Here is a 27,009-nt window from a genome sequence, read left to right on the forward strand (position 1 = left end):
CGTTCGTCATGCCGATCAGCTACTGCTATGTGCCGACGTTTTCGGCATGACGAACGATATTTGATGTCTCTACGATATATTCTTAACGCCATCTCTTTGTCTTATTACACTCGTTTTGGATAGATAATTGAAATATGATTAATGTATTACTCTATTTACACCTAAGTTGAATTCTTTATGCTTTTCTGCTGCGCCCCCGCCTCATGACAGGTTGACATCGTGGTATGTCGTCACTCTGTATGGCTTTATCGCGTTGACTAGTCAGTCGGAACCTTCATTCGTAGGCGCTTAGGAGGTCTTCTTTTGAAGTGCCTCAACCTCAGTACGGATCTCTTCCATTGCTTCAGAGATATCTCTCTCGGGATCCTTGGAGATGCCGAGAACTGGGTGATTGCCCGTGAGACTATCAGTGCTGAGTGACCGGACAAGCTTAGCGTGGGCCTTTCCCTGTCGCTTCTCAAGCTGCTTCTTAAGAAGAGCCTTCCCGGGGGAAGCGAAGAAAGCAAGCGAAGCAAGAGTCCAGAGAAGGGCGTAAAAGTAGACGCGAGACCATGCCAGAAGGGAGCCGCTAAAGCTGAGGACCAGGAATGGCATGGTAGCAAATGAAAAGGTTGCTTGTGTGACGAAGAAACTAGCCAGGTCGTAATATTTCTTATGTCTGGTTGGGGTTCCTGTGTTTGCATCCAAGAAGAATGGTCGAACATGGCGTCGAAAGTCTGGCAATCTCGTTAATCACGTATCCCGTGTTTATCAATAGTGGTAAGACTTACTCTTGGCTGAGGTCTGGATCAAACTAGCCAAGATGAAGGTAAGGTAGTAGCCAGGGTAGAAGCCATGCCACAGTGCACTGGTAGCAAAGGTGATCATGCTAGCACGGAAACCGGGTTTTTTTCCACGTGGAGTGACGCGAAGATAGACGTAATTGCGCAGCCAGTGGTTTGTGTTCATGTTCCACCCACCCAGATATGCTCGCGGGTTCTGCGCCGTCTCCACACCAATAGGATCGATATTTTGCAGCCGGTTCCACGATACCTTACCAGTAACAGGATCGACGCCATTGTAGCCAAGACCAGCGAGAATGCAGGAACCTTCGGTCAGGGTCCAGACTCCGTAGTACTTGAAGCGGGTGACGATACCGGTTGCGTACATGACAAAGACACGGTTGAGAAATCCCTTTTGGGCATATGAATCTGAGGTGAGGACTTCATGATTGAAGGAACCAGCCAGGGTAACGAATAGGCCTACCCAGACCAGGCCAGTCAGGACCTTCATTAAAGCAGGCGTACCACTGCGAGGGATCCTCCGTTTCTTTCGCGACGGGGGCTTTTTGGATGGGTCAACACCTGCCGGAACGTCGAACATCGATGTGTCGATCCATCGCTGATAATCGGCGTAGTCAAAGGCAGGACCGGCGAGAAGAGAGGGGAAGAACATGACATAGGCGGAGTAGTTCAAGAGACCAGGTAGATCCTTCAAAGCACGCTCTTTTTGAAATTCGGATAGCTGGTTCTCTGGGATTTGACCATCGGCTATGTTCCAGCAAAAAGCACTCAGTTTCATTAGAAGCACCATCTGCGCCCCAGTAATATCAACAACCGATGGATCATTCTGAATCTGTCGCTGAATATGGCTGACGGACATGTGCGTCATAAGGAAGAGAAACCCGACCCATGGCATATACGGGCTATTTCGCAGGTACTTTGCAATGCAGTAGGTGCCAACAGAGCTGATGGCAATGGTGCGGAGGCCTATCCACAGGTCGAAAAGTCCAACGAGGTAGAACAAGGATGTGCTACGCTATGAGTAAAATGGCAATCATGAGTATACACGAATGGGAAGCTTACGCGATGATGAAGATATTTTTGTAAGCAGGTTTTGCATCAGGTATGCGCTTCAGAAGGCCGGCGAGTGGGTATGATATCAAAAATGAGAAGATGATTTTGACTGTTGATGATTAGACTCTGTGTAGACTCAGTTTAGCTACACGTACGCTCATCAGGGGGCGATCCTACTGCCACAGATAGGGCCTCGAATGCTGTTTGATCCAGTTAGCCGGGTCTGCACATGGGCAAAGAATGTTTTGACGCAAGTCCGCGTTGCATGGGAATGGGTGGTGGCCACTTGGGGCGTACGCTTGTTTAGTAGAGGGATCATGATAGCTGTCTGTTCGCGTGCGAAACTCAGGTTCAGAGTACTGCGCGCGGATAGAAGATTGTTTGCAGTGCAGGAATTCGAGAAAGCTCGAGTGTTTCCTGATGCCGTTGCAATTTGCTTGTGGTGTGGAGCGTCATTCAATGAGTTCAGGGTCAACAACGTCACCTATAGGTACCAGTAGTTGGCGCCTGTCACGGGGGCTGGTACTATGACTGGTGGGCCCAGTCAGATGCCACCATTGAAGCCCGTGGCTATGGTCCCAGGAGAGCGGCAGTCAGAGCATGTCAACTGTTGACGAGGAAGTTGCGGGAGATTCTCCAAAATCCGAATCAAGATTATGATGATTTGATGTATAAAGTATATATCTAGAGCTTGTGTATTGATAGGAGAACTGTGATGTGATTTTGACGTCACGGCCTTGCCGCCATAACTTAGATAGATTATGACATTTTCCGAAACAGGAAAAAGCAGAACTACGAATTGTCACTATCTTGGTGCGTTGTCGATTTGTTTTTTTTTTGCCTGAAATCGACACATCTCGTTCGCTAAAATACAGTAAGATACAAAAAAAAAAACTGATTGAAAGTGATACAATGGGATAATTCTCATGGCATCGAAGGACCTGCGAACTCAATGTCAGGAACTGGTATCCATAGCGCCATCTTTGTTCTCTTCATCTTTCTCGCCAGTCGCAGAAGCAAAATTTAGGTGTTTCCAGTCCTCAAGCTCTTCCGTAACGGATCGCATCCTGTCGCGTATGCTTTCGATGGCATAGCTGCCTAGTAGTAGGCGGAGTGGCGGATATGAGCAATGAGCGAGCTGCCATACAAGCTCGGCGCACTTGACTGCGCTTGTTGGTTGTCGATCCCCGAGCCACTGTACAATGCGTTTAGCATGCAGAGCGGGAGATGTGGCGTCGGAATATCCCTCGCTAGCAGGCTTGATGAAGAAATGACCAAAACTAGGCAAAGGGCTGTCCGAATCGTTGGTCATGGGTTCGTCACGACGTACAAAACCTGGCTCGATCAAGGTTGCTTTGATGCTGAATACATCCGTCTCATATAGCATCGCTTCGATGAGACCCTCGACGGCATATTTGGTTGCGCAGTAGGGACCTAGTCCAGGGACTCCAAGGGCACCCGATGTGGAGCTGAATATGAGATACCTGCCGTTATTCTGCCGTCTAAAGTATGGGAGAGTTGCATTTATTATATGAAGAGTGCCCATAAAGTTGGTCTCGAATTGATTGCGGAGGTCGTGTTCGTCTTGGTCCTCACATGAGCCAATGACACCGTAGCCTGAGCAATTGGCGACAACATCCACATGGCCAAAATGATCAAGGGCGCGCTTGACGACCTTTGAAACCGACTCGCGCGACCGTACATCGCATAGCTCACCAAGACAGTTCTCATGCATATTGGCCATCTCTTCAGGGGCGGATTCAAAAACTCTACCAATCGACACAACATAGTCACCCTTTGACAAGGCACACTTGACGAGGGATCGCCCCATATGCCCGGTACCGCCAAAAATCTGTTCGAGTCAGCGGCTGCTCGTGTCTATCGCTGGGACTCATCAACGTACAATCCAGACGAGAGGCTTGGTTTTGCTCAGAGGCGGCTCACAGCTGGCAGGCAACTGCAGCCGGGGCTTGCCATCCTCGGACACATCCATGCTTCGTGGCCGTCTCTGGCCAGATCACTATCGTGCGGAAGTCTGGCGTCGATTTTAGACTGCAATGGCGTCTGATGCCCATCAAAGTACGCGTGAAGCGCCGCACTACGCCGGCTGTGGAAGGCTGGGGAATTTATGAGCAAAGGGGCATGATTCAGTTGGTCTGCAGGACGACAGCTGAGGAACATGAACTGCCGAATTAGCGACGCTGCTAACGCGGAACCCTGGTTATTGCCCCACCATGCTCCTTAGAAAGCGTCACAGGTCGAAAAGCGATGAGGCTGACCTAGCTGCGCCAACTGGCTCATGAATAGTGAGAGAGAGAGCGGCATGTTGCCAGCCGCTGATAGTAAATTTCTTGTCTTATAGCACTCAGGCGGGGGATGTAGTATCCGAACATTGGCTGCTCCTCTCAACGTTCTTGGCCATTTCGCGAGTAGAAAAATGCCTGATTGGTTCTGTGTTTATATTCTGATCGCTAGGCTTCTGTTTCCCAATACTGAATCTAAGACAGTACCCCCATAAATATCATGCTTTCATTGGGAGAGAAACTCATTGACATATTCTTTGCGATACTTGTTTTCATCTAGCTCCGGGCCGCGGTTCAGAGGTGTCCACTTCGGTTCATCCTTAAAAAGTCGCATGGCATGGACATACTTTGCCATGTTAGCGGTAGACACCCCAGCACGATCTGCAAGTGAACTTACGTTGGACTCGTCTGTGGTAAATCGGTGGTAGATGCCGGCAGGCAGGATGATGAGATCATCTTTGCTGAGTTGGATGCGAATCCAGTTCTCATCCTCACTTCTCACGTCGAAATAGCCCTGTCCGTCACGAATATAACGGATCTCCTCGTCCTCATGAAGGTGCTCGTGGAAAAAGGTTTTGACTTTTTCTTCGTAGACAGCACCCATCTTTTCCGGCGACACGAAGATCTCATCACGGTTTTTGTAGCCTCGTTCCTTGGCGAGATCATTGACACCATCAATCTCAGGTATGCGATAATATAGGACGCCGAGCTTGCCCAATGCGTCGGCATCGACGGCCTTGCCAGAGTCGTGCGCCAGCCGCTGGTCGCCCTAAATTAGTAGATTAGCAGTCAGAAAAATGCTATTCAGCGTCACACACCACTTACAGGCAGATTATCATATATATATGCCTTCATTATGAGCCCGCACGATATAATGAAGAGGGGTAAAATCTGTTGCTGATGTCGTCAGAGGGCGGCGTTGTAGACAGCAACTCACCAGTTACATAAGCTCCTCCAACCACATGCAAGGCCCCCCACAGCTCGCACCAGTCGAGCCAATTGTGACGCGTTTATATGTCGCCATAGCTGTGATTCTTGATACGCTTCACAAATTTGCTCTCGCTAGGTGCTCATGAATAAAGGTGCATACCCATAAGCACCATCCCATTGCCGGTTGATAAAGCCATGTTCTTTGATTCTGCTCTTCAAAGCGGAGCTACCTATGATGCATACATTGTGTGTCGCAAACGCCATGCACCAAATGAAAGAAAAAAAAATTCATGAATGATATAAAGGCAGAGTTTTGCTCAATCTGCATAAAAGTTCTATTTCCCGTGGTGCGCCAAGAATGCCGAATACTGAGGTGTGTCTAGCGAGCCTCGGGGACCGCGGCATCGCGGACCCCGGCATGTATCATTTCGTCAACGTCGTCGGTCGAGGGACGCGCAGGTCTACCCTCAAACAGTCTGCGCCACCACCCGGGAGGGTCCAAAGGTCGTGAACCATTGTGGAGGGGAGGGTACACGTCTGTGAAAAAGTACCAGACGTGTCCGATGACGACACCCATGATTTCGTCCTTGGGTATGTTGCCGTGCATAATGAGACTGAAACCCATCAGCACCCAAGGCAAGTACGGAGCGGTGAATACAAGAACGCCCAGAAAGCTGAGCTGCGTGTCTGGGTTTTTTCGTGACCAGATATACACGAGGGTCGAAGAAAGCGGATGCCCGAGAAACGGTAGCGAGACGAGGGGGGACATAACGATGAGGCTGACCATTGCGTAGAGCAAAAGCCAAGAAAAGTGAGCAGGTGACCGGCCGGATGACTCTTCGAGAAGTCGCGAGTACCGCTGGAGGAAGTAAATGTGGAAGAGCAAGTTGATCGAGAAGGGGCCGAAGTATAGGAATGACGTGACGAGGCGCCAATACTAAGAAGGGCGTTAGCGACAGCTCATAAGCGAGCAGAATTCGGAGCACCGTGCCTGTGATCTATGGAAAACAGCTCGGTAGCTGTAAAAGAGTTGGTATGGTGAAACTATGCGGCACTGGACCAGGGCACTGGCCAGCAGCGTCGCGGTCGTCCACCATCGCGTGCACACTGGCGTCTCCCAGAACCAGGCCTCCACGGGCAATCGGGCACCGTCCATCGCCTGATCCATGTATGTGAGAGGTGGACAATGTTGGAACGTGAATGTTGCCAGCGTACATGCAGTTTGTGATGGGGAGAGACTGGTACTCTGTTTTCACAAGTGGTGTTGGACAACGAAGCGTGCCCTGTAGCGAGGCTACCTTATTATGGAGACGTCACTTGTGCCACGTTGGTGTATTGTGCCAGCTGTGGTGCTGGGTACAAAAAGTCCTAGCCGGGCGATCTCCACCGTGGGGGTACCTCGCTGAAGCAAGGTACATGTCCCATCTCCGAGTATGAAGTACCTAAGTTCCCCAGCTGCGCAGGTCCACCAGCCACACCGGGTAAGAATCATACCTAAGTAAGTACTTGCTGATACAGAAGTACCGTGCCCAGCAAGTACTTTATAAGTAGCGATTACTTCGAACTAGAGCAGAGGAAACCGAGTAAGTAGCCGTAGAAACGCATACATGCCTTACACTACTTAAAGCCCAAGCCTACTTATACCATCGGGTCAAAGTGTCCAAGATGCAGCGCAACTGCTCTGCAATGTGAAGGTTGTTGCGGCGACTAGCCGAGATCGGCGACCCAGCAAGTTCCGACGACTGTAAATACTGCAGCACCCGCTACTCGCTCTAGGCAGCTGCAACGCCTAAAAGTATCTACTACTTAAGCAATTTTGTCTTCTTAGCAAGTTCGATAACAAGAAAACATGGGGCTGAAAGCTCTAATTACGTACTCGCTGCCCCGCCACGAAATCCCACCACTACGTCACTGGGCAGCTTATTAGGCACTACCCACCAATTCCATCAAGAAAGAAACAAGGGTGCATATATACGGACTCAATTCAGACTGAACAGAATGTCGAGACTCAAACCAGCAGCCAGGCTCTTTGCACTTGGACTCGCTCCAGCCGCTTGTATTGGTGCCTCTTTTGCGCGCCGCAACCCGGCCAGGTTCGACGCGCTCGAGCCCGTACCCGTCTCACAACAGCTTCGTAAACGCAAAGTTCCTCCTGCAGGCCGACCTTCGCCTCAAATTATCGAGCAGCTATCACGTGGAAGTATCATTGGTATACCTCATCGTCGCCATTGCCTTGTCTTTCTGTTGCCTGTTAACCCAATTGATGCATTGCAGGATTCAGCGCGGGCGTGGTTACTGCCTTCTTCTCACGCACCCTAGTCTTTCTCGGCGGCCTAATAGCAGGGTCCCTGCAGGTTGGTTTGCATTGTCTGATGGCTCGCGTTATGTTGCTGACTGAAAGTTGTCCCAGATCGCGTCGAGAATGGGCGTCGACGTTTTCGGCCTGATCCCGATCGATCGTAGGGTCTTGACTGAATCACCAGTGCTAAGGGTGTGGGTTGGGAAACCATGGTTTACATCATCATTTTTATTGACCTTTATCCTCGCGGCGTTCGTGCGCCTTTAGATAGGCTGGGTGTTACGCTTGAGGAAAGCGAGTGCCAGCTCATCGTTAGCAACAAGGCTCTGTGTCTTTTCCAAAGTCTCCTTGTTCTTGGCATTAATCCAGTCCTTCTCCTCCTGGGTCAATAGGGACTTTTCCATCATGTTACTGCAGTATGGGACCATGGTGACGTTCTCGAACCCGTAGTAGGGCGTGCCGCCAAAATTGTTCTTCGTCTTGACCTCCTTGACAACAATGACATTCTCGATGCGAATACCGAAGTTGCCGTCCTCGTAGTAGCCAGGCTCGTTCGAAATGACGTTACCGGGCTTGAGCGGGAACTCGCTGTAGGCTGGGCGGGCACCAATACCCATGGGGCCTTCGTGGACATTCAGGAACGAACCCACACCATGACCAGTGCCGTGGCGGAAGTCGAGGCCGGCGTTCTATGGGATGGTTAATCACAGTAAAGGTGTGCACTACATCGAGTAACATACCCAAAGAAACTGTCTCGCAAAAGCATCGAGGGCAAAGCCAGTAGCGCCCTTAGGGAAAATGGCGCGATCCAGGGCAATGAGACCCTTGAGGACACGAGTGTAAGCCTCTTTCTCACGGTCGGTCGGGGTACCAAAGTGCATGGTACGAGTGGTATCCGTAGTGCCGTCATAATACTGAGCTCCTGCGTCGCAAAGGTAGACGGCATTGGGGTCGATGATTGAACTCTTCCCGTGCCTGGCGTGGTAGTGCATGATGGCCGCGCTACAAGATTTGTTAGCTCTTTTGTCTTTTTTTTTCATTATCCGATCTTACTTGGGTCCTGTGCACGAAATGGTCGCAAATGACTCGCCAACGAAGAGATCCTGCTTCTTGCGGAACTCCATCAGCATCTCAGCAGCCTGCGCCTCGTCAATAGAGGCCTTCTTCTCGATAAGCTGGTTCTCGAGCCAAGCATAGTAGGAGGTAAGAGCAGCGCCGTCACGGATGTGGCAGGCTCGCATGCCTTCCAACTCGACCTCGTTCTTGACTGACTTGGCATCAGTAATAGAACTCTTGACTTCCTCGACTTTGTCCTCGCCGCCAACGGCAGTCTTCACAGCCCACGAAGCGGTGTCAGTGATCAAGTATTTTCCGTTAGAAGCTTTTTCAACATCAGCAAAGAAACTGCTGTAGGGCTTGATCTTGACATCGTTGGAAGTGAGGTGCTCGCGGACGGATTGGTCGGCCTTTGACTCCTCGACGTACAGAATGGCCTCATCATGTGTGATTGAGGCATAACAGTAGAAGACCGGGTTATACTCGACATCATTACCACGCAAATTGAAAAGCCACGCAACCTCATCCAGGGCAGTGACGTACATGCCAGCAGCCTTCTTCTTGGCGATCTCCTCGCGAAGCTCGGCGAGCTTATTCTTGACGGTCTTGCCAGCATATTTGTCCGGGTGGATGAAGACCGTGTTGGTAGGGGCGGCGGGACGCTCGTTGCCCCAGACCTTGTCGACCAGGTTTTCGGTGATTGCCACCAGGCCGGAGCCGCCAGCCCTTTGAATCGTTTCTGTGAGCTTCTTCGCGACAGCGGGAGTAATTAGGGTAGGGTCAACGCCGGCCGCCTTGCCGTCCTTGCACTGCTCCGCTACCCAGTCCTGCCAGGTGATCTCCTCTGGAATACCGAATTTTATTAGTCTCCAGTTGTCATCCAGTTGTTGTGTGGCCTGGTTGAAATATCGGCCGTCCGTAGAGAGTGCAGCTGCCTCTTCGCTGACGACAGCGGTTCCAGCAGATCCGTCGAAGCCAGAGAGGTATTCTCGGCGGTTGAAACAGTCCGCGGCGTATTCGGAGGCATGGCTATCACCTGAAGGTACAACTGCATTGGATTAGTTCCGAGTGAGTCTGCTCTACTCCAGAATGAACTCACTATAAGCACTGATGCCGCTCTCCTTCATAAGCCTGCGGAGCGAGGCGAGGCGGGATGTAGTGTTTACACGATCCATGGTATCAAACAATTTTGATGTACACCGAAATACAGTGGTTGGGGAACGGAGCCTTCTGCGTAAGAAATGGAATGTATGTTGTCTCCAAGGAATCGCCACCGGCCGCAGTCGCATCGAAAGGCCTTTCTCTGGTGGTTGGCGGGGGATTTGATATATCTTGCGTAACAGCTTCCGCCAGCGGATACCTGCGGCTCTGGTACCCCTCCCCCACCAGTGTGGTGGATCTTCAAAGGCACACGCCACATTAGATACGATCCTCACCCCTTTTATTACGTTATGATAATACTTACTAACTACAGCAGTTCTCAAAATCCTCAGTCCTCTCCTCTGCTTGGAAATTCAGAATAGTAGTGACTCAGAAGGGTATATTCATCGGGAATAAGCTATGCCTTGATCTGGAGTGTCTATGCATATGGATCACTGATGAAATGCCTGCGCTATACCTATCCCATGCAATGCGGTACGGAGTACAACCACTAGCACTTTGTGATCATCAGATGTATCGCCAAGCCTTCACTCGCTCAATGTCGTGGGCGTTGCACTTACACACAACTGCATCTTAGTAACACACCCATCTCCTCATCAACAATCAACATGCGTGGCAGGGTTCGTGGTTGACAACTGTGAGTGCGATGTTTAGAAATGCTTATTTATCAGTCTGAGTGAACTCGGAATGATATATATGGCTTTGATCTAGATTCGTATCTGTAGTGATAAATGCCTCCTTTAATTGATTCTTTCATTGTACTTAATTCCGGGTTTGCTACGTAAAATCAATTCATGTAGAACTCTGTCAATACGAAATGCAAGGTGCATGGTACAATTTTCAATTTCAGTTGATATCAATTTCAGTTTAAATTAATTAGCGTCAGGAAAAAAATACCCCTGGAGGGGTAGTAAGTGTACTTACTAGCTATATTTAGTGCGCATGTCGCAATGTGCTCTTTTTTTTTTGTTTTGTCTTCAAGCATCCTTTTCCGCTGGCAGCACAAAGGATAATTGAAGCGAAAAAACCAAGGTCGACCAATTTCGAGCCTATGATCTGCTTTGAAAAAATATTCCAGCTTTTGACTCATCTATCGTAGTATTTTTTTTCTCGTGTCTTTGTCGCAAGCTTGCTGGCTTCTTTTTTCTTTTTTTTCCGTTACGCCCTCGGGGTCCAATCTATATAGACGAGTACTCTGAATACCTGCCCTTCTTTTTGATATAGTAGTCTATCTAAATAGCAAGTAGCTCGGTACCTCAAATAATACCTTTGGGTTCTGTTAGATAATAAGTCAGGCATCCACTCAGCTTTTGTGCTTTTTTTGCCTTCACGCCAGCGATAGTTACCTGGCTGTACTTTTCAAATAAACACTTCCTATTTGCGCTGCTCACGGTGGGTGCATGGATGGCATGGCTACATAGAATACATCAGGCCAGAAAACTGAAGCTCTTGACGTCAACAAGATCCTGGCCTATCGCATCGACAGAACTTCTCGCAATCCCGTCACTGTGTGGCTTCAAACACGTACAATGCGACGGCTCCTGTCAAACCAGTCTCTACAACCGAGGGTGATCTTCTCGGGTATCCAGCCAACGGGAGTCCCGCACTTGGGCAATTACGCTGGTGCACTACGGCAATGGGTTCAGCGTCAACAGGAGGAACCTGAGTCCACTAGACTGCTTTACTCAATTGTTGACCTACACGCCATCACGATACCGCAAACTCCCGATGCTCTGAGAAAGGCGAAGAGGGAGGCTTTAGCTTCGCTGCTAGCGATTGGCATTGATCCGAGCAGATGCACCTTATTTTATCAATCCGACGTATGTACCGAGTTCTCAGACTGAGGGCCATCGCAACTAATTGTCAACAAGGTCTCGGGACACTCTGAGCTTATGTGGATACTATCATGCACGTCATCAGTAGGATATCTTTCTCGAATGACACAGTGGAAGGTACGATGCATCGAGAAAGTGCAAATGGTCTCATCACTCACAATATGGCCACCTACGTAGTCAAAGCTCAGTCTAGCAGAGTCATCACGTTTAGGCGACGGGCGCGTGGGGAGCAAACTCAAACTCGGTCTCTTCTCCTATCCAGTGTTGCAAGCTGCCGACATTCTCGTTCACAGGTAAGTTAGTCAAGCAAGGGATACACGTCCCGTGTTGGACAAGTGCTCACAACCTCTAGAGCAACTCATGTTCCCGTTGGCCACGATCAACAACAGCACATTGAGTTCGCACGCGAGTGTGTGACCAACTTCAACCATGCCTATGGACCCCATCTTGTCCAGCCGGAGATTATTATATGTAAGGCTGTACTGATCACCCCGGATACCCTCCGATTGACAGGCTAATGGACATCACAAGCACCGGTACGCCGTGTAATGTCGCTCACAGAACCGACATCTAAAATGTCAAAATCTCACCCATTAGAGCGATCTCGCATCTTACTGACCGACAATGCGGAAACAATCCATGCCAAAATATCATCCGCGTTGACAGACTCCGTGCCAGGCATCAGCTATGACATCGACACCAGGCCCGGTATCTCGAATCTGTTGGATATCTTTTCGATTTTCAATTCCGAGGGCAAGACCGCGGCGCAATTGGCCACTGACTTCAGCGACGCCAGCCCACGAGAGCTGAAGGCTGCCGTTGCTGAGGCTGTTATCAAAGGAATGGATGGCATCGGACAACGCTACCAAAATCTCTTGGAAGACACCAAATATCTTGATCACGTCGCCGCTGAGGGGGGGGAGAAAGCACGCCAGAGCGCAGATGAGACCATGCATCTTGTCAGGGAGGCCATGGGTCTATAATGTCAACTACCTTTGTGTATTCCTATTTGTATCAACACCAGCCACATAGCCCTCATGTACAACACCTCTTTTCTCTTAGGCCACACGTCCATTGATCTAACGTGGGCTTCTCCCTCGCTTTCATGCTGCGTATGAAAAGTTTGCTCCTCTAGCTGCCAGCCAAAAGTCCCGAACTATTTGGTTGGTGGCACGAGCGCCACGGAGACTGAAGAAGAAGGTCAGTGCTTGCTTTAGTATGTGCGGTGTCGAGAAAGGTGCTGCTCAGACCTTGCCACTTTCTTGACGAATATCGTCTTGTCGGTTTGCGAGACCTTTGCGCTGGGGAATGATGGATGATTCAACCCTGCTTCCAGCCATTCTTTCGCTTTCGGGTGCCTGTTGATCAGTTTCTTCAAAGGCTCGCTAAGTTTGTCGAGCTCGCTTCGAGAAGCATTCCCTCCGATATTTCGGGCGATACTTTGACAAAGGAGGGGCCCGAGTGTGTTCATGGTCCCAGAGAAAGCGTTTTGGAAGCTTTCATCGGTACTTCTCAAGTTTACAAAGGTTGCCTACTTCGAATTAGCATAATTGAAAACTAACAATGGTGGGATATTACACGTACCCAGAACTCCGCGGCTGCTGCCTTGGGTAAAGGCTCGTTTCCGTCTAAAGCCTGCAATGCGAATAGAAAGAGAAATTCTGCCACCTCTGGTGGCTGTATTTGAAAAATGATGGATGGGTCTTTGAGTAATATTCGGCTCGCAATTTCCATCGCATTTTGTGCAACTTCTGGCTCGGCAGAGATATCGATCTGCGTGTAAGGTGCTGCGGCCACAGAAGCATTCCTGTTGTACGGAAACTGCCTCAAAAGCCCGATAACCCAGAGCATTATTGTACACAATGTACTTTGCTGATCTTGTTTTCCACGCACTGAGCTGGCAAACGAGCACGCAGTACTGACCAAGAGACCTACTCGTGGCGTGGCGAACGAATGTGAGGTCAGGTATTGAGCAACTTCTGAAGGCGGAAGGACAAACGGGCCAGGTTCAGTTTCGCAAAATCCAGTTCGCAATACATTACATATCTGCTCTGTGATTTCGCTGCTAGTCGGGAACATTTTTTGGATCTCGACTATGGCAGTAACAATCCGCCTTTGGATTCCTGGCAAAGCAGCTTCCTGGGGCATCCCGCCTTGCTCATCGCGTTCAAGATCGATTGCATTCTCCGCCGGGACTTTCACACCCTTGCCCATGCCAGCGAGGCATCTCAGCACCTTGAGCGCCATATGCAGACTGGGACTCTCTTCCGCCAGAGTATCTGGGCAAGCAAGCAGAAGCAATTCATCCCTGTCTCCTCTCTGTGAATTCGCGAGAGGTTGACACCTGTGCAGTTCCGTTTCAATTAAGTCCAAAATTCGTTCGTATTTGGAATATCGCTCCGCTACGTTGGGTATAGCTTGAGCAACAGAGGACAACGCTCCGATTGTCCTCTCAGTAGTTGCGCAGTCTAGCTGCTGCTGGGTAACGACCCGCACGTACGCTATCAAGAAAGCATCTATCTCCTTGTATAGGTGAGCTCTGCAGGAAGAGGAAAGTCGCAAAATCGATTTGGATGCGGCATACGCCATTGCTCTGTCCCCCAGAGTAGCAAATAACAACTCAAGCGCCGGCGGCAACAGAGTCGGGTTCCTCTCGAAATACTCTGTGTACAGCTCGACTAATTGAAGGCACGTTTGCTGAGTGCGTATTGGCACAGAAGTTCGTCCGCTTTGCAGGATTGCAAATAGTTCTGAGTGGAATACCGACGCCAAGAAATTGTCACAGCGATCATCATCCTGGCAGCAGTCGGCAAGGCCCCCGAGGCAGTACACGGCTGCCTCGAGTCGCATCCATGCAGACTCTCTGAGTGATGACATGACGGTTTCAGCGAATGTGGCCAGTAATTGTGGGCCTATCAGGGCATATACTGATTGGAGTAGATCAATGACATCTTTTCGCGAGTCCGCGAAGCCTACTCTGTCGTTTGAGTCCCAGCCTGCCACCTCCGCGCTGTGTGGGTAAATAATCTTCTGCCATGCATACGAGCATACCTTCAAAAGTAATGTGAATGCAGGGATCTTCCATGGCTGTTCTTCCCTGGCTTCGACCGATAGGTAGTCTGGTACCGTCTCTGCCAATGAGGACCAAAATTCAACAACGGGGACAAATATCTTGTCATCTATCACGGGATAGCCTTGAGCCAAAAGGAGATCGCAGAGGTGGGATAGTATCTCAAAGCTATCTGCGTGGCAGTTCTGCACGAGTAAAGCTATTCGTGTTTCGGCAAACGCCAGGAGTAGCTGGGCAAATTGTGTGGTTTCGAATGTGAAGTCTCCGTCTGCAATCCGCTGATAGAATCCTGAAGCCCACTGGCTTTTAAACAGCATTTCAAATAGTTCGTGGTGGTCTGGTGTGAGGAGTGATGGGATATTGGACAGGACTTCGATAAGAAGCTCTGCTGAGGCGTCATAAACAGCATCAACTGCCAGAAGCTCGATGACGTTGCCTAGAAGTGGCCTCACTGGACCGATGATATCACTTCCGTGAGTTGGTGCTTTCATTGTGAAAAGAACCCACGACTATATGCTCTTTTTTTCAGTTTTTGGTCTTTTTGGGATTCATCGTTGGATCGTATTCATACCTGTAAACATTTGATCCCATCTTCGAGGATAGATGCAGGGACCCCCTTGCTTTGGAAGCATCTTGCCATCACCGTGATCAAGCTTTCTGAGCTGTCTATTATTGCCTTGTACGGGGATGCGCTTTCGATTTCGTGTCAGCGGCTATGCGGTCTCGGGGGCATCATCTTTGGCTTACTTCTTCGTTGAGTTCGGGTCAAGCCGCATGGCGTCTTCTACGACATGTGTGGCTACCCACAAGAGTGCTTGAATTTGCCGTTGCCCCAGCATGTCTAGCACACCATTTATTTGTATGTGAGGCCTCACGGTATCGGGGTGACATGACTGGTTGTTCGCGAGGCAGACTCCGATGTGGTCGATGAATCGCGGCCATATTGTATGGTAGCGGAGAAAAAATGTTGACAGCGCAGAGACGAGTTTCCTTATGACGAGGCGGCTTCCATCTTTTCTGATAAGGTCCACGTACCATCCTATGAGACAAAGCAGTAACTCTGTCGCTCCTTCGTCTGCTATGGGCGTGCTGGGTGCCGGGTTAGATTTGGTTGGGCGCGGAGCCGGCAGCTTCTTCACTTCTTACCTTTCTGTGTTTAGCTTGACAATGATCGTAAGGACTCCAAAAAATTGGACTTTCTCGTCTGGGCGGCTGAGTAGCTCCTTTGACAGCGACCATGCTTCTGGTAAACTCTGTATCCGGGCCAGCGCCGCCTGTGTGCTTGCGATTACTTCTGGCGGGTTTGGCTGGTAGAGCGATGTGATCAACTATTCTCTGTTAGGTTGTTGGTTTGTACTGTATGGTCATTGTTGTGGCGCGTACTTGCTCGACTCTCTCGAGTGCTAGGGTCTCTTGCGAAGCCATGACTACCGTTGGGCTTCCCTTACAGTGAGCCAAGGTACAGTGGTAACTCCTAATATGAGGGGTGGAACGCAATGGACAGGATGGCGATGCAGCCAGCCAAGGGACACAGAAAAGCAATCAAGAAAAGTGTCAACGCAGTAATGCGCACAGAGATGGCAAAATGATGATAATAATAATAATAAAAAACACCGCGCCGGAGATACGCACTCGCAAAAAGACGAGATACCCGTAGTCTATCTCGTGAGAACAAGAAATAGGGTAGGTCTTCGTCTGGCTGCCCCACCACGGAGCCCCTCGACACAATGGGCAGGACTTAGCCACGCGACGATGACTTGGATGAAAACAACAGCAATTACAGCAGCAGCCACTTAGCGGCGAAGAGAAAAACACATGCACACACACACACGCAAATATAAGACGAGAGTAATGATGTGAGCGGTACACGGCTCATGGACTAGTCAGTTACCTAGCAAAGCACACAGTGAATTGAGCAAGTGCAAGAAGCCAATAGGCCGAGCAAGTCCCGCGAGTGATCCCACCAAAACACATATAACTTCCTATCATACAAAGCAGGCCTGCGGATCGGCAGCCGCTGCAAAACGTCGCTGCGATATAGCTACATAACGATATATGCTAAAGAGATGAATGTAGCAAGACAGTGCTTTACAGGGCTGGAGGCGCTATAGCGCGAGACATCGCCCGCGGCACACCCAGTGAATCGCCTAAGCGCCCCCGGCTAAGCATCTCCTCGGCCTCTTCATCGGTCACTGACCTGGCCTGGCCAAGATGCTGCCAAGTCGATAACAGCTCGCTTGTGTTATTCTCCAAAGACTGCTCCGGGCTCCCTAGCTCTGCGGACCCAAATTCCCAGAAGTTAGCCTTCATACCAATGCCGTAGTACTGGTGCTTTCGAAGATATGCAAGCCACAGTTGCACAGTCTCAGGATTCCCATCCTGAATCTGGATCATCCTGCGCAATGTTCTACGCTCAAAATTTTCCTGCGATTTCTTGAAAATGAAGTGATCTCTCGGGACTGTCCACCGCTCTGTTATCCGCGGCAGAGGCACAGGCCCAAACGCGGGCAGACCTAGATAATATGCAGCTCGGAGGGCAAAATCGGAGAAGAATTCAAGCGGCTGAATACTGTAGGACCGAAGCTGGAGGTCGCATGAAGGAATGCCATGCTCCGAAGTGCGGCGAAGAGGCTTTAGATGAATAGCTTGCGCTGATCGAGGATTGCGAAGCTCTTCATGTTGAATAGGCTGACCCAAAGGGTTGTTCTTATTCGGGGTCGACTTGCTGCTGTCGGCGGTACTGTAGAGCCTGAATGCGATATGGCATGCCCGGCCGGGAACTGCTGCAAACCTCGAGGCTACCCCGGGTTGACTGGTCCATTGTACGTGCGGCTTTGTGCCCGTTAGTATGAACATGGGACCAGTATCGATACCAAACGGTATACCTACCCGAAATTGCGCCAATTGCTGCGAGATATGGCGGCGCATTCTGATGTCGCATGTCTGATGGCAAGATGAAGTTGAGAAGCGACCTTAGGGGTGCGAAAAAGCTGTTGCCAACCAATCACAGGACCCATACAGACCCACACCAAGTAGTTTACCCAGATGCGATTAAGAGAAAGGACTCTCGTGGCAAAAATCCAAGGGAGCCAGAAAGGTTCCACGAGGGAAAGTTTGTTCAAGATCAACACGTTCTTCTATTATTTCTTTCAATATGCTACTCTAGGTACTGCTTCTGAAGCGGCGTACGAGCGCCAGTCGGCTCGGCTCGCGGTTACGGTCGCGTGCTGATACTTGAATTGGCAGTAGGTAAAACCGTCAGATTGATTACCGTGCGGTGCTGGAATCTGCCGAAGCCAAGCGACGCTAGTAGGGCATCGAGCTTCATTGACGACATACGTAACATTGCTGGCCTGTCTCGGCAGTTATAGCCAACGAAGCTGGCTTCTAGGCGGAGGCGGGTGAGCAACACCTATCGGTGTCACGCTCCGACTGAATATTTCATCAGCATAGAATCTCTGCAGACGTGAGTAAGAATTTATGACCGAATAAGTCGTCGCAAAAGCCAAAATTCAGCCACGACCCTTTCGTCGCTGAGCGACAAGTTTCTGGTAGAACGCCTTTTTACCAGACGTCTTCTTCTTTTGAATAGTGGCATATTTCGATTTGAACTTGTCGTTTGACTGATCTCTCATGACTTCTCCCAGGATAGTCTGTCGTCTTTCCTTTCGTGTAAGTCTTGCGCTGAAGAAATCAGCAGGTCCTTCGACAATCTGGCCGACTTGAGAATATTTCGGGGGCTCGGCTCTCAGTGCCTTCTTCTGGTGTTTCGGGTCCAGCAGGCCTCGCATACGAAGAACCTGCCAGTCTCTCCTCAATTCTGGAGTCAGAACTGTCATGGGAAGGTCAAACCAGTTGGAGCCTGCAGAATCCTATTCTTGCGTGAGCATGTGAAGCGCAAAGGCTATGCAGTTGCTGGGGTGTTATTGGGGAGCCACCTTCCGAGAGGAAGGTAGCGTGAAAACAAGATTCAGAGTAACTATGATAATAAAAAATCACGAAGCCACGGGGCGTTTATCCAAAACGGACGATACCCCGCGTCATTGTGCCGTAAGAGGTTCCTTCTCATCACCATCAAATGGTAGGGGAACTGGGAATAGACTGAACGAAGAGACTGCCATACCTTGGTCTTTGTGTTGCTTGTCTTGTTGTTCTTTGCGATACGGATGGTGCCATCTTGAGCGCTTGGCACCGCGGCAGTGACAGGAGCAACAGCTTCTGGCGGCCTGTTTGAGGAAGTAGAGCACGGTGCCAATGTCTTCGGAAATGCTTCCAGGCGTTGCTCAGCTTGGAGCAGAAGCTCAGATACTTGTAGCTTGCTAATTTCAGCCATGACCAGAGAGCAGAGGCTCTATTCCTGGTCCAACCAGTGGATAGAGTGAGCGTTGTGACGGAGATAAATGACAATAGGCGTAGAATTTTGTGAATCTGGGAAGAAAAGTTTCTGGGAGTCAACAGGAGAAAAATCACTGGGACCGCAGGGTGGAGTCGACATGGATGTAGCAAAGTTCTGTTTCGTGGTACAGTTTCGGCTTGTACTTTTACTAATGTAGAGCGCTAGCGGTACACAGTGTGAAGTCATTTACGAGAATAACCCGCTTTTTAGCCTATCCACTTATGGTAGAGGCCTGTGCGGGAGAGAAAGTGGGCACTGTGTACCACGGGTCATTGCCGGAATTTAGTTGGCTGCAGCGCGCGTTACGGGTACCCAGCCAAATGCATCGCCACGCTCATATCGCTTCTTCACTGCGCGCGCATTGATACGTCCTGATTCGTGCAAAGATCTGTCGGATTTCGCCCAATCGAAGTCCGGACTAGCATCACAAAACCACAATCGCCAGGCATTCACTCCGTGGGAGCCAGCAATAGCAGTTTCGCATACCTTGCGACGATGGACTCACAGAATCAGTCGGCGCAATCGCAACAGCAGGGACGCCCCGCGCCAGTCTACGACACAACTCAAGGCGGTCATTATGGTGAGTCTCTATTCCTGACTGGCCTGGATTTCTTCATGATACTGATGACCGCCATAATAGGTGCTTGTGCTGCCGTATGTACATCCTTCATTTAGTTGTGCTGCTTGTCTTCTAATGACAAAATAGCTAGCCACACAAGGCTTCGCGCCCGCAGAATTGTACACAGGTCCTTGGGCAAATGTTTGTCGAACCTGCGATCCTATCTTTGATTTCGTTGTACTGACACAGACGCCTGCAGGTCCATCAAGGTCTAACTGGACAGTACAAGGACATTCTGACAACTTATTGGCAGCAAACCATTACTCACCTAGAGAGTGAGACACACGACTACAAAATTCACCAGTTGCCTCTGGCACGTATCAAGAAAGTAATGAAGGCTGACCCCGAAGTGAAAATGATCTCCGCCGAGGCGCCAATTCTTTTTGCCAAAGGCTGCGATGTCTTTATCACGGAGCTGACCATGCGTGCCTGGATTCATGCTGAAGAGAACAAACGCCGTACACTACAGCGTTCTGATATTGCATCTGCGTTGGCGAAGTCGGACATGTTCGATTTCTTGATCGACATTGTACCGAGAGAGGAGGCTGCATCTCATGCCAAGAGAGCCGCTGCACAACCCGCAGCACCTGCTGGAAGCGGCCAGGCACGAATGCCGGCCAACATGGCTCAGCCTAACTCACACCCAATGGCGGGAGCTGAATACATGAGTGGACACGGAATCGCAAATGAGCAGGACTACCGCCAGAATCCAAGCATTTATGCTGGCCAAGTTCCCGCAGCACCCTCTGCTGCGTATGGTCAGGCGCAAGCGGCAGGCACAATGTACGGCGAAATGGACAATATGTACCAGTATCCAGGCATGCAAGCTCAGCAAGTAAGTTCGGAAACCTAGTTCTTCTCGTCACCAATATGCTGACTGTTTTCAGGCACAGATGACATCTGAAGAGTTCGAGTGAAACGAACTGGTATGGTTGTAGCGAGCCCACACGCGGCCATCGAAACATATTTGCTATTACTTCACTTCTCTTTCTAGCACATGGATTGTCGGGAATATGGTATAACTTGTTCTGTCTTCTTTTGCCTTGCGTTTATCTTGATAGCATTCTTATTCCGCTAGCAGCGTTATATGTGCAGAAGCACCGTGACAAAATAAAATCGCTCATTTTACTATACACGCAATTACATATAGCTCACTTCATCATTCCAAACCTAGAAGATAGATTGGATAGCGGCGCACTTCTGGTGGAGGCCTGGGCGGCACTAGTGTTGAGTCTGCAATTGGTAAGCTATTGCATGAGCATAGAGTAAATGCCTGGGAGTCATACTTCTCTAGAAGAATAGGCCCATTGAGGGCATCGACACGATTGTACTTCTTGTTTCGCACTGACATATCGTAAAATTCTTCGTGATTATCTGATTGCAAAAGATTGACAGTTTGTTGTAGTTCGTCCAGATTTTCCTTGAGCATTTCACCGTTCTCTAGACTACTGACAAAGGTTGTCAAATATCGGACATCCTGAGCCAGGGCTAATACAGCACTGGAGCTGATGTATTTAACCTCATTGGAGAGTGGTAGTGCCTGGAATGATAATGAGCTGGTGTGGTTGGAACGTGCTTGAATGACACATAGGTCTCGTACCAATATCTTGTTCGCAGTATGGCTCAGTGCGTCAAAGTAAATAAGCTCCTTGATCTCTCGAGGAAGGCCTAGCAGAGTAGAATTCATAATGTTTGACAGATAGCGAGTCAGTGTCTGCATATAAGAGCTGGGCTCGGATGGATCCGTTGTCGTAAGCCTGGGTACAAATGGAGGTTAGACTCGCTTCCAGGGCACCTGCTAATGTTATCTTACCAGTCGTATTCAGCTGTGTCCACAAGGTCATCAATCTTTGAGTTGACAAGTTCGAAGATTCGTTTTTCCGCTGTCTTTTTATTGTTCCGAAATTCTTCCGTGGCATTGAGCTTCAATGGACCGCCGGCAGATGTGGAGGATCTTGCGCTTATGAGGAGAAGCTCTAGTTCTTGGCACGCTGTTTCAAAATGTTCTAGGTTGATCAAAATCTGCACAATTTGACCAAGGTATTGAGAACTGAGTCTTTCAACAAGAGACTGGCAGACCTTTTCTGTCAGGAGTTCATCGAGAGACTACATCAAAATTAGCGACGAATGTTCATCCCAAGTTTGTGTAAAAGAGCGCAGGAAGTCAGAGAGAGAGAAAGGGGGACCAACCTTCCGGAGTGATTCATCAAGGACATCTGAATGCTGGAAGTGGTCGTCGGAGAAGAAATAGAACTGATTGAGGAAATTTTGGATATCGATACAACATAGAGGGTACATCTGAGAAAAGGGGAGCACGCAGGGGAACCTATGATTCTAGTCAGCAGACGCATGTAGAGAATGATTGACATGGGGCTTACGCAATGTTTTCGACATCTTGTTCTGGTGTGTACCAACTGACATTGATGACCTTGTCGAACTCTTCCTGTGAATTGATCGCCATGGGCATGTAGTCGTCTGTTGATACAATCTGTGAGGCACCGAGGGTTAAAAGTTGAAGGATAAAGATGAATGTTGGACGATACCTCTTGAAAGTCTTCACTAAATCTACGCCTGAGAAGCTCGGCATATTTATCGAAGAGGGTTAGCATAAAAGTCTCCAAACTCGAGACAGGATATCCATATCCCTGTAATACGATTAATTGGGCTGTTACAGTGTTGGAATGTTGCCTCCATACCTCCATCGTTTGGATAAACAGGGCAACAACCCCTTTGATCTTGAGCAGCACCTCGGCATTCGTCACGTCGTTCAGAGCTTTTGATGCAATGTTAATGGCTGTGCTGCACATGGATTCCCATAATTCTTCAACCTCAATAGCAGATCGAAGATGAGGAACACGTCGCATGGTGGCTTTTTCAAGAATTGCAAACCCAGTTATGCCTTCTAAGAGGCTGCTGAGAGACGATTCGTCCTCAGCAGATAGATCAATCGAGCTTGGTAAGAGTAAATCCTTCTGCTGTCGGCGCGTGGCTGCATACTCTGAACGAAAGCGGTCTGCCTGGTTTAATGCTTCGTGAATATGCACTGCTTCAAAAAGCGGAGTGAAGGCGATTTGAAGTTCCTCATTGTCCAGTACGTCAAGCTCTTCGCTTTCGTCGCAAACGAGCTCTATGGACGAATTCAGCTTGAAGTTGGACAGGAACGAATCTTCTTCCACCCTCTTCTTCTGCCGTAGCCGTCTTTGCTCGGTATAATACCAAGCAAGCTCTCCCAGAAATTGTGACGCTTCTCGGATGCGAAAAAGCCAGGTATTCAGATCAGCCATTACTGCCTCGGAGATCGCCTTCCTGGAAGCAGGGATAGATTTCTGAATCGCGTCGGCGAGTCTGTGTTGGGTTGCGTAGCGATTTTGTAATATCGGGACAAGGTGTTCATTCTGGAGATCTTCCAGGGATTTCAGAGCCGAATAGTATTGTTTCCGTCGCACAAGATCGTGGGCATAATTAAAAGCGTGTAGCACTTTGAGCGACTCCTTCAAAGCGTCAGAAGCGTCGGAGATGTTCTGCCGTACAGCTTTTGTGTTCACCAGGGCGCTCTTCTGCTCCGCAAGCTGTTCAGTACTCGATTGAATTGACTGGTTCAGCTTCAAGATCTCGTCAATGAGTGCAACAGCATCTTCGCGGACATTCTGCAGCTGATTGACAGAGTCTAGGAACTCTTCGTGCTTCGTCATCCCGATTCGTTCGATGTCTGCTTCGCGGTCCTCTGTGTATTGACTGAGGCATTGTATGAGCGCTGGTGTTCTGCGGGAATTTGACGCATCCTTCAGAATCGGAATGAGGTGGTCAAGGAAATCTCCATCTGTTGATGACAGAACGATCTGTCTTCAGTTAGCAGGGGCATCGCAATTCAAGGTTAAGTATTCGAGAGTACCTGCGGTACTGCGGACGCATAGTCATCGATAGCCTCCGTTCGCCGTGGCATGTTTCCGCGGTTTATAAAGACCCCCAATTGATATTTGAGGTTGCGGGGATCACGGTCAAGTGCTGCGGCGAGCGACACAAGCGATGCGCGAGGTTGAGCTCACCAAAGGCCCCACATCGCGAGCAGCGATGCTTCGCGACAGACACCACTTGAAACACCAGAGAGTTCTGTTTGAAGCAGCATCACGCACTTCTATTTCACCTACGTGAGATTCAATCTCACATTCGAACAAACGTCATTTTTAAGAGGTCTTCCGAATCACCAAGAGTAGCGGCGCGGACTACCTTGACCGATTACTCGTCGCTATCTCTGCCGGGGGCAGGCCTGCAAGACAGTCTTTTAATAGTTGTCATGAGATCTGACTTAGGTGCAGAGTAGCGTTTAGACAGTAGTTTAGGGCGGAAAAATTCAGGAATTTCCAAACGAATTACGATTACCTCAATCCTGCGCATTGAATTTTTGTGCAGATGAAATGCCAGGGATGGCCAGAGTGCAGAGAGGGCAAACACTGTCGCAAGAGCTGACGTATACTTCGTATCAGTAACGGAAAGTTGTGTGAAAGTCACTCCGAGAAGCTCTAAATAGGTACCTAGTTTGTCACGTTTGCTGCAGCTACCTAGAAAACGTGTGTGTTGTTTGGCTACGCTGGCGGCCCGTCAATCTCCAACAAACGTCCTCTAACAAACACCTTGAGTTCTCTTCCAAGAGTGCCATCTTTTTACCTTTTTGAAAGGAATTTGAACCCCGAAACACTATAATCAAAGAGTTCAGGTCAAAGGAACCCCCAAAATGGCATTTTCATCCCCATCTCCTTCCGGAGAGGGTGACTCGTCCGCTGGTTCTCCTGACACAAGGCTGACAGCGCCATCTCCCAATGACCCAATTAAACGAAGCATACAATCTTTTCAGCACAGCGGAAGCATCGGTGATGTTGATACCCAGAATAACAAGCAAATCATCCAATTTAGACCAGACGAACAGCGAGAGCGAGAGAAGGACCCCTTTGTTACGCCAGCCCAGGCTTCGAAGAGTGGACTATCTCCGACTGCATCTGCTTTCAGCCCATTTCATATTGCTATGGAGAACCTAAATTATCCAGGGATACAGGCACCGGTCAATATGCTTAGCCAAAGCATGGGAGTGTCCAGATGGCTGAAAATACTTGCAGAGCAAGCCATCACCCCGCAGCAGCTCAATTTTTGGCTTCAAGTATGTGTCTACAAGCTGAACACGTGGACTGCCATTACTTATCATAATTAGCAACTGGAGAAAGGCTCTATAAATTTCCACGGAGCTAAGAGGGTTCTTGAAAGAAAAGGTATTGTGGGGATATTTTTCGACGATATCAGAGATGCATGGCTGTTCCAAAGCCAGACGAGCTCTTCAAAGTTAGACTGGCAAGTAGTCCACGTAAGATTGTCATGAAAACGAAGCCCTTATGTGACGAGTTTGAAAATTACTGATTATATCAATTAGGATTCTTCGGCCGAATTACACCCTTTACCTCGAGATAGTGGCCAATTGGTAGTCTTGGCTACGATGCCACCGGGGGCAGCTGCCAGCGCCGAGCAAGTTGCAGCAGAAGTCATGGCAAAGCTTCGAGCTCATGGCGAGATATTTGCGTTCGAAAAGAAAATGACTTTCCGAGACGGGTCTTTCAGAGGCATTGTGGAATACTGCGATGTTTTGGCAGCGAAAAGGGCACTCGCTCAAGCGCCGACTTCAGAAGGCCACAGTGTAAGTTTGATGAACATGTATTTTATTTCGTAGGAGGAGTATTAATGTTCGACTAGGGAATACGGATTGTTCTTGCCACGCACGCGGAAGATGAATCAACATCAACCGGTGATAGTGTGCGAACCAGCGACACTCCTCGAATCTCCGATGCAGCCACTAACTGGGAATACGGGCCTCCCAGCACGAGGCAGAACAAGATACCTCCGGCTAACGTCTGCCTGAATACACATCTCGCAATGTATCCTGTAATCACACAATCTAGCTATACGCCAAATTTCCCATATCTAGTGAACTCCTTCATTGCTAGTGCGCCGGGGGCGGAAGTGGCAAGCCTGTCAACCCCTATCTCGCCGTCTTATCAGAGGGTTTCAGCAGCTTATCGAAAACCACCATCTCCAGCGCTCACCATCCAAACTGGCTATAGTCCATCGAGACCCAACTCATCCTATGGTAAATTGGACCGCCGGCAACATGCTGCGCGGGTAAACAGGAACTCTTTCCAAAGCCCCGGCAGTCACCACAACCACGTTGATGTCCATCGAATTAGAGAAGGAACTGATGTTAGGACAACGGTATGATTTTTCTTGTTTTCTTCGACTGAAGTTCCTAGATTAGTCTAACATTGGCAGATTATGCTCCGAAACATCCCGAATAAAGTAGACCAAGCAATGCTCAAGCGAATCGTCGACGAATCCAGCTGGGGAAAATATGACTTCATGTACCTCCGCATAGATTTCGCGAACGACTGCAAGTATGTTGTATTATAATGATTCCGTACTTCATGTATGACTGTGCTATATATGCTAACATGAGCATAGTGTAGGATATGCGTTTATTAACTTTGTTGACGTGAGTGCCAAACTCTGGTGGTTCTCGGAACATTTGCAACTGACACCAAAGAAGCCTCTAGATATTATCGATGTAAGTCCTCTGGTAATCTGTAGAATATTTGTCAAAACTGAATTGTTCTACAAAGTTTGTTGAGGCACGTGGTAATCAGCGATGGTGAGTAACTATTCAGCATTTTAAGACAGATGAAGCGCTAACACAATCGGCAAAGGAACTGCTTCAAAAGCGACAAGGTAGCCGAAGTATCATACGCAAGTAAGGCTTGCAGTGAATCGAAATTCGCTTTTCTGCTAACTCTTCCGCAGCCATACAAGGGAAAGATTGCTTAGTACAGAAGTTTCGCAATAGCTCGGTCATGCTAGAGGCAGCACACTATCGACCAAAGGTTGGTGGACCATACGTCATCATACCCAATAATATACTGATACGCTTGTCCAGCTCTACTTCACCTCAAATGGTCCGATGCCAGAAATGGCAGGCCAAGAAGAGCAATTTCCAGAACCAGACAACCAGTCCAAAATGAAGCGCAGCTGCGAAAACGCAGAGCATGTCGGTCAGTGGCTGAGAAGGCCCTCGAACCACAACCCGCAGAATGATAACAATCAAATAGGACTTTTCACACCAAATGCCGGACAGCACTTTCGAGACGAACAGCGGCGCAGGCGGTCGCAGTACGATCGAGGCACTCGCCTGGCTGCTCTTGAGGAGTACGACCTGGAGGCCATTCAACATCTTTACATTGGGAACGAGAGGACTGAATAATAAAAGGATGACACTCAACAGTCTAAGCATGCAAGATAGATGCGGGTGGAAACTGCGGTTGCTATTTGTCGCTAATTGCAATGGGGAACTAGGGAACAGAAGTAATGTAATGATGCACAAAACTCGCTATATACTGTCAACCAAATCGCTACAGTAATCATTAAAATAAGGCTACCCTTGCTCCTCAGCCAACGCTGATCATAAGATGATTGTA

The 27,009-nt window shown here is 49.1% G+C and overlaps 11 protein-coding genes across 11 annotated transcripts; 3 read left to right on the forward strand and 8 right to left on the reverse strand.

Moving 5' to 3' along the window:
* Positions 1–288: 288 nt before the first annotated feature.
* Positions 289–2,154, reverse strand: V2A60_007045 (lysophospholipid acyltransferase; the record flags this gene model as incomplete). Its single annotated transcript, XM_083258334.1, has 5 exons — positions 289–716; positions 771–1,792; positions 1,845–1,944; positions 1,991–2,035; positions 2,133–2,154. The coding sequence occupies 5 exons, from the start codon at positions 2,152–2,154 to the stop codon at positions 289–291; spliced, it is 1,617 nt and encodes a 538-aa protein (XP_083114460.1).
* Positions 2,155–2,790: 636 nt separating this feature from the next.
* Positions 2,791–3,828, reverse strand: V2A60_007046 (SDR family oxidoreductase; the record flags this gene model as incomplete). The annotated part of the gene is made up of 2 exons (XM_083258335.1): positions 2,791–3,687; positions 3,739–3,828. 2 exons carry the CDS (start codon positions 3,826–3,828, stop codon positions 2,791–2,793), a joined length of 987 nt encoding a protein of 328 aa, XP_083114461.1.
* Positions 3,829–4,364: 536 nt separating this feature from the next.
* V2A60_007047 (1,2-dihydroxy-3-keto-5-methylthiopentene dioxygenase) lies at positions 4,365–4,993 on the reverse strand (the record flags this gene model as incomplete). Its single annotated transcript, XM_083258336.1, has 3 exons — positions 4,365–4,484; positions 4,536–4,907; positions 4,964–4,993. 3 exons carry the CDS (start codon positions 4,991–4,993, stop codon positions 4,365–4,367), a joined length of 522 nt encoding a protein of 173 aa, XP_083114462.1.
* A 454-nt stretch (positions 4,994–5,447) lies between these two features.
* V2A60_007048 (Der1-like family-domain-containing protein) lies at positions 5,448–6,224 on the reverse strand (the record flags this gene model as incomplete). Its single annotated transcript, XM_083258337.1, has 2 exons — positions 5,448–6,005; positions 6,129–6,224. 2 exons carry the CDS (start codon positions 6,222–6,224, stop codon positions 5,448–5,450), a joined length of 654 nt encoding a protein of 217 aa, XP_083114463.1.
* A 1,406-nt stretch (positions 6,225–7,630) lies between these two features.
* On the reverse strand, positions 7,631–9,598 carry V2A60_007049 (aminopeptidase P; the record flags this gene model as incomplete). The annotated part of the gene is made up of 4 exons (XM_083258338.1): positions 7,631–8,056; positions 8,108–8,369; positions 8,421–9,471; positions 9,523–9,598. The coding sequence occupies 4 exons, from the start codon at positions 9,596–9,598 to the stop codon at positions 7,631–7,633; spliced, it is 1,815 nt and encodes a 604-aa protein (XP_083114464.1).
* Positions 9,599–11,521: 1,923 nt separating this feature from the next.
* Positions 11,522–12,402, forward strand: V2A60_007050 (tryptophan--tRNA ligase MSW1; the record flags this gene model as incomplete). The annotated part of the gene is made up of 4 exons (XM_083258339.1): positions 11,522–11,536; positions 11,597–11,712; positions 11,772–11,890; positions 11,951–12,402. The coding sequence occupies 4 exons, from the start codon at positions 11,522–11,524 to the stop codon at positions 12,400–12,402; spliced, it is 702 nt and encodes a 233-aa protein (XP_083114465.1).
* Positions 12,403–16,577: 4,175 nt separating this feature from the next.
* V2A60_007051 (mitochondrial 37S ribosomal protein uS10m) lies at positions 16,578–17,417 on the reverse strand (the record flags this gene model as incomplete). Its single annotated transcript, XM_083258340.1, has 2 exons — positions 16,578–17,321; positions 17,379–17,417. 2 exons carry the CDS (start codon positions 17,415–17,417, stop codon positions 16,578–16,580), a joined length of 783 nt encoding a protein of 260 aa, XP_083114466.1.
* Positions 17,418–18,001: 584 nt separating this feature from the next.
* Positions 18,002–18,822, reverse strand: V2A60_007052 (Fcf2 pre-rRNA processing-domain-containing protein; the record flags this gene model as incomplete). Its single annotated transcript, XM_083258341.1, has 2 exons — positions 18,002–18,361; positions 18,613–18,822. 2 exons carry the CDS (start codon positions 18,820–18,822, stop codon positions 18,002–18,004), a joined length of 570 nt encoding a protein of 189 aa, XP_083114467.1.
* A 558-nt stretch (positions 18,823–19,380) lies between these two features.
* V2A60_007053 (histone-fold-containing protein) lies at positions 19,381–20,421 on the forward strand (the record flags this gene model as incomplete). Its single annotated transcript, XM_083258342.1, has 5 exons — positions 19,381–19,465; positions 19,526–19,539; positions 19,592–19,645; positions 19,704–20,339; positions 20,392–20,421. The coding sequence occupies 5 exons, from the start codon at positions 19,381–19,383 to the stop codon at positions 20,419–20,421; spliced, it is 819 nt and encodes a 272-aa protein (XP_083114468.1).
* Positions 20,422–20,655: 234 nt separating this feature from the next.
* Positions 20,656–23,447, reverse strand: V2A60_007054 (Rab GTPase-binding exocyst subunit SEC15; the record flags this gene model as incomplete). Its single annotated transcript, XM_083258343.1, has 9 exons — positions 20,656–20,737; positions 20,791–21,044; positions 21,105–21,261; positions 21,318–21,610; positions 21,695–21,830; positions 21,883–21,992; positions 22,048–22,149; positions 22,201–23,343; positions 23,397–23,447. 9 exons carry the CDS (start codon positions 23,445–23,447, stop codon positions 20,656–20,658), a joined length of 2,328 nt encoding a protein of 775 aa, XP_083114469.1.
* Positions 23,448–24,986: 1,539 nt separating this feature from the next.
* V2A60_007055 (RNA recognition motif 2-domain-containing protein) lies at positions 24,987–26,795 on the forward strand (the record flags this gene model as incomplete). Its single annotated transcript, XM_083258344.1, has 8 exons — positions 24,987–25,184; positions 25,241–25,396; positions 25,814–25,935; positions 26,003–26,105; positions 26,161–26,189; positions 26,245–26,288; positions 26,339–26,418; positions 26,472–26,795. The coding sequence occupies 8 exons, from the start codon at positions 24,987–24,989 to the stop codon at positions 26,793–26,795; spliced, it is 1,056 nt and encodes a 351-aa protein (XP_083114470.1).
* Positions 26,796–27,009: the final 214 nt, after the last annotated feature.

This window comes from Cordyceps javanica, chromosome 4, assembly GCF_051103115.1.
Source record: "Cordyceps javanica chromosome 4, complete sequence".
NCBI lineage: Eukaryota > Fungi > Ascomycota > Sordariomycetes > Hypocreales > Cordycipitaceae > Cordyceps > Cordyceps javanica.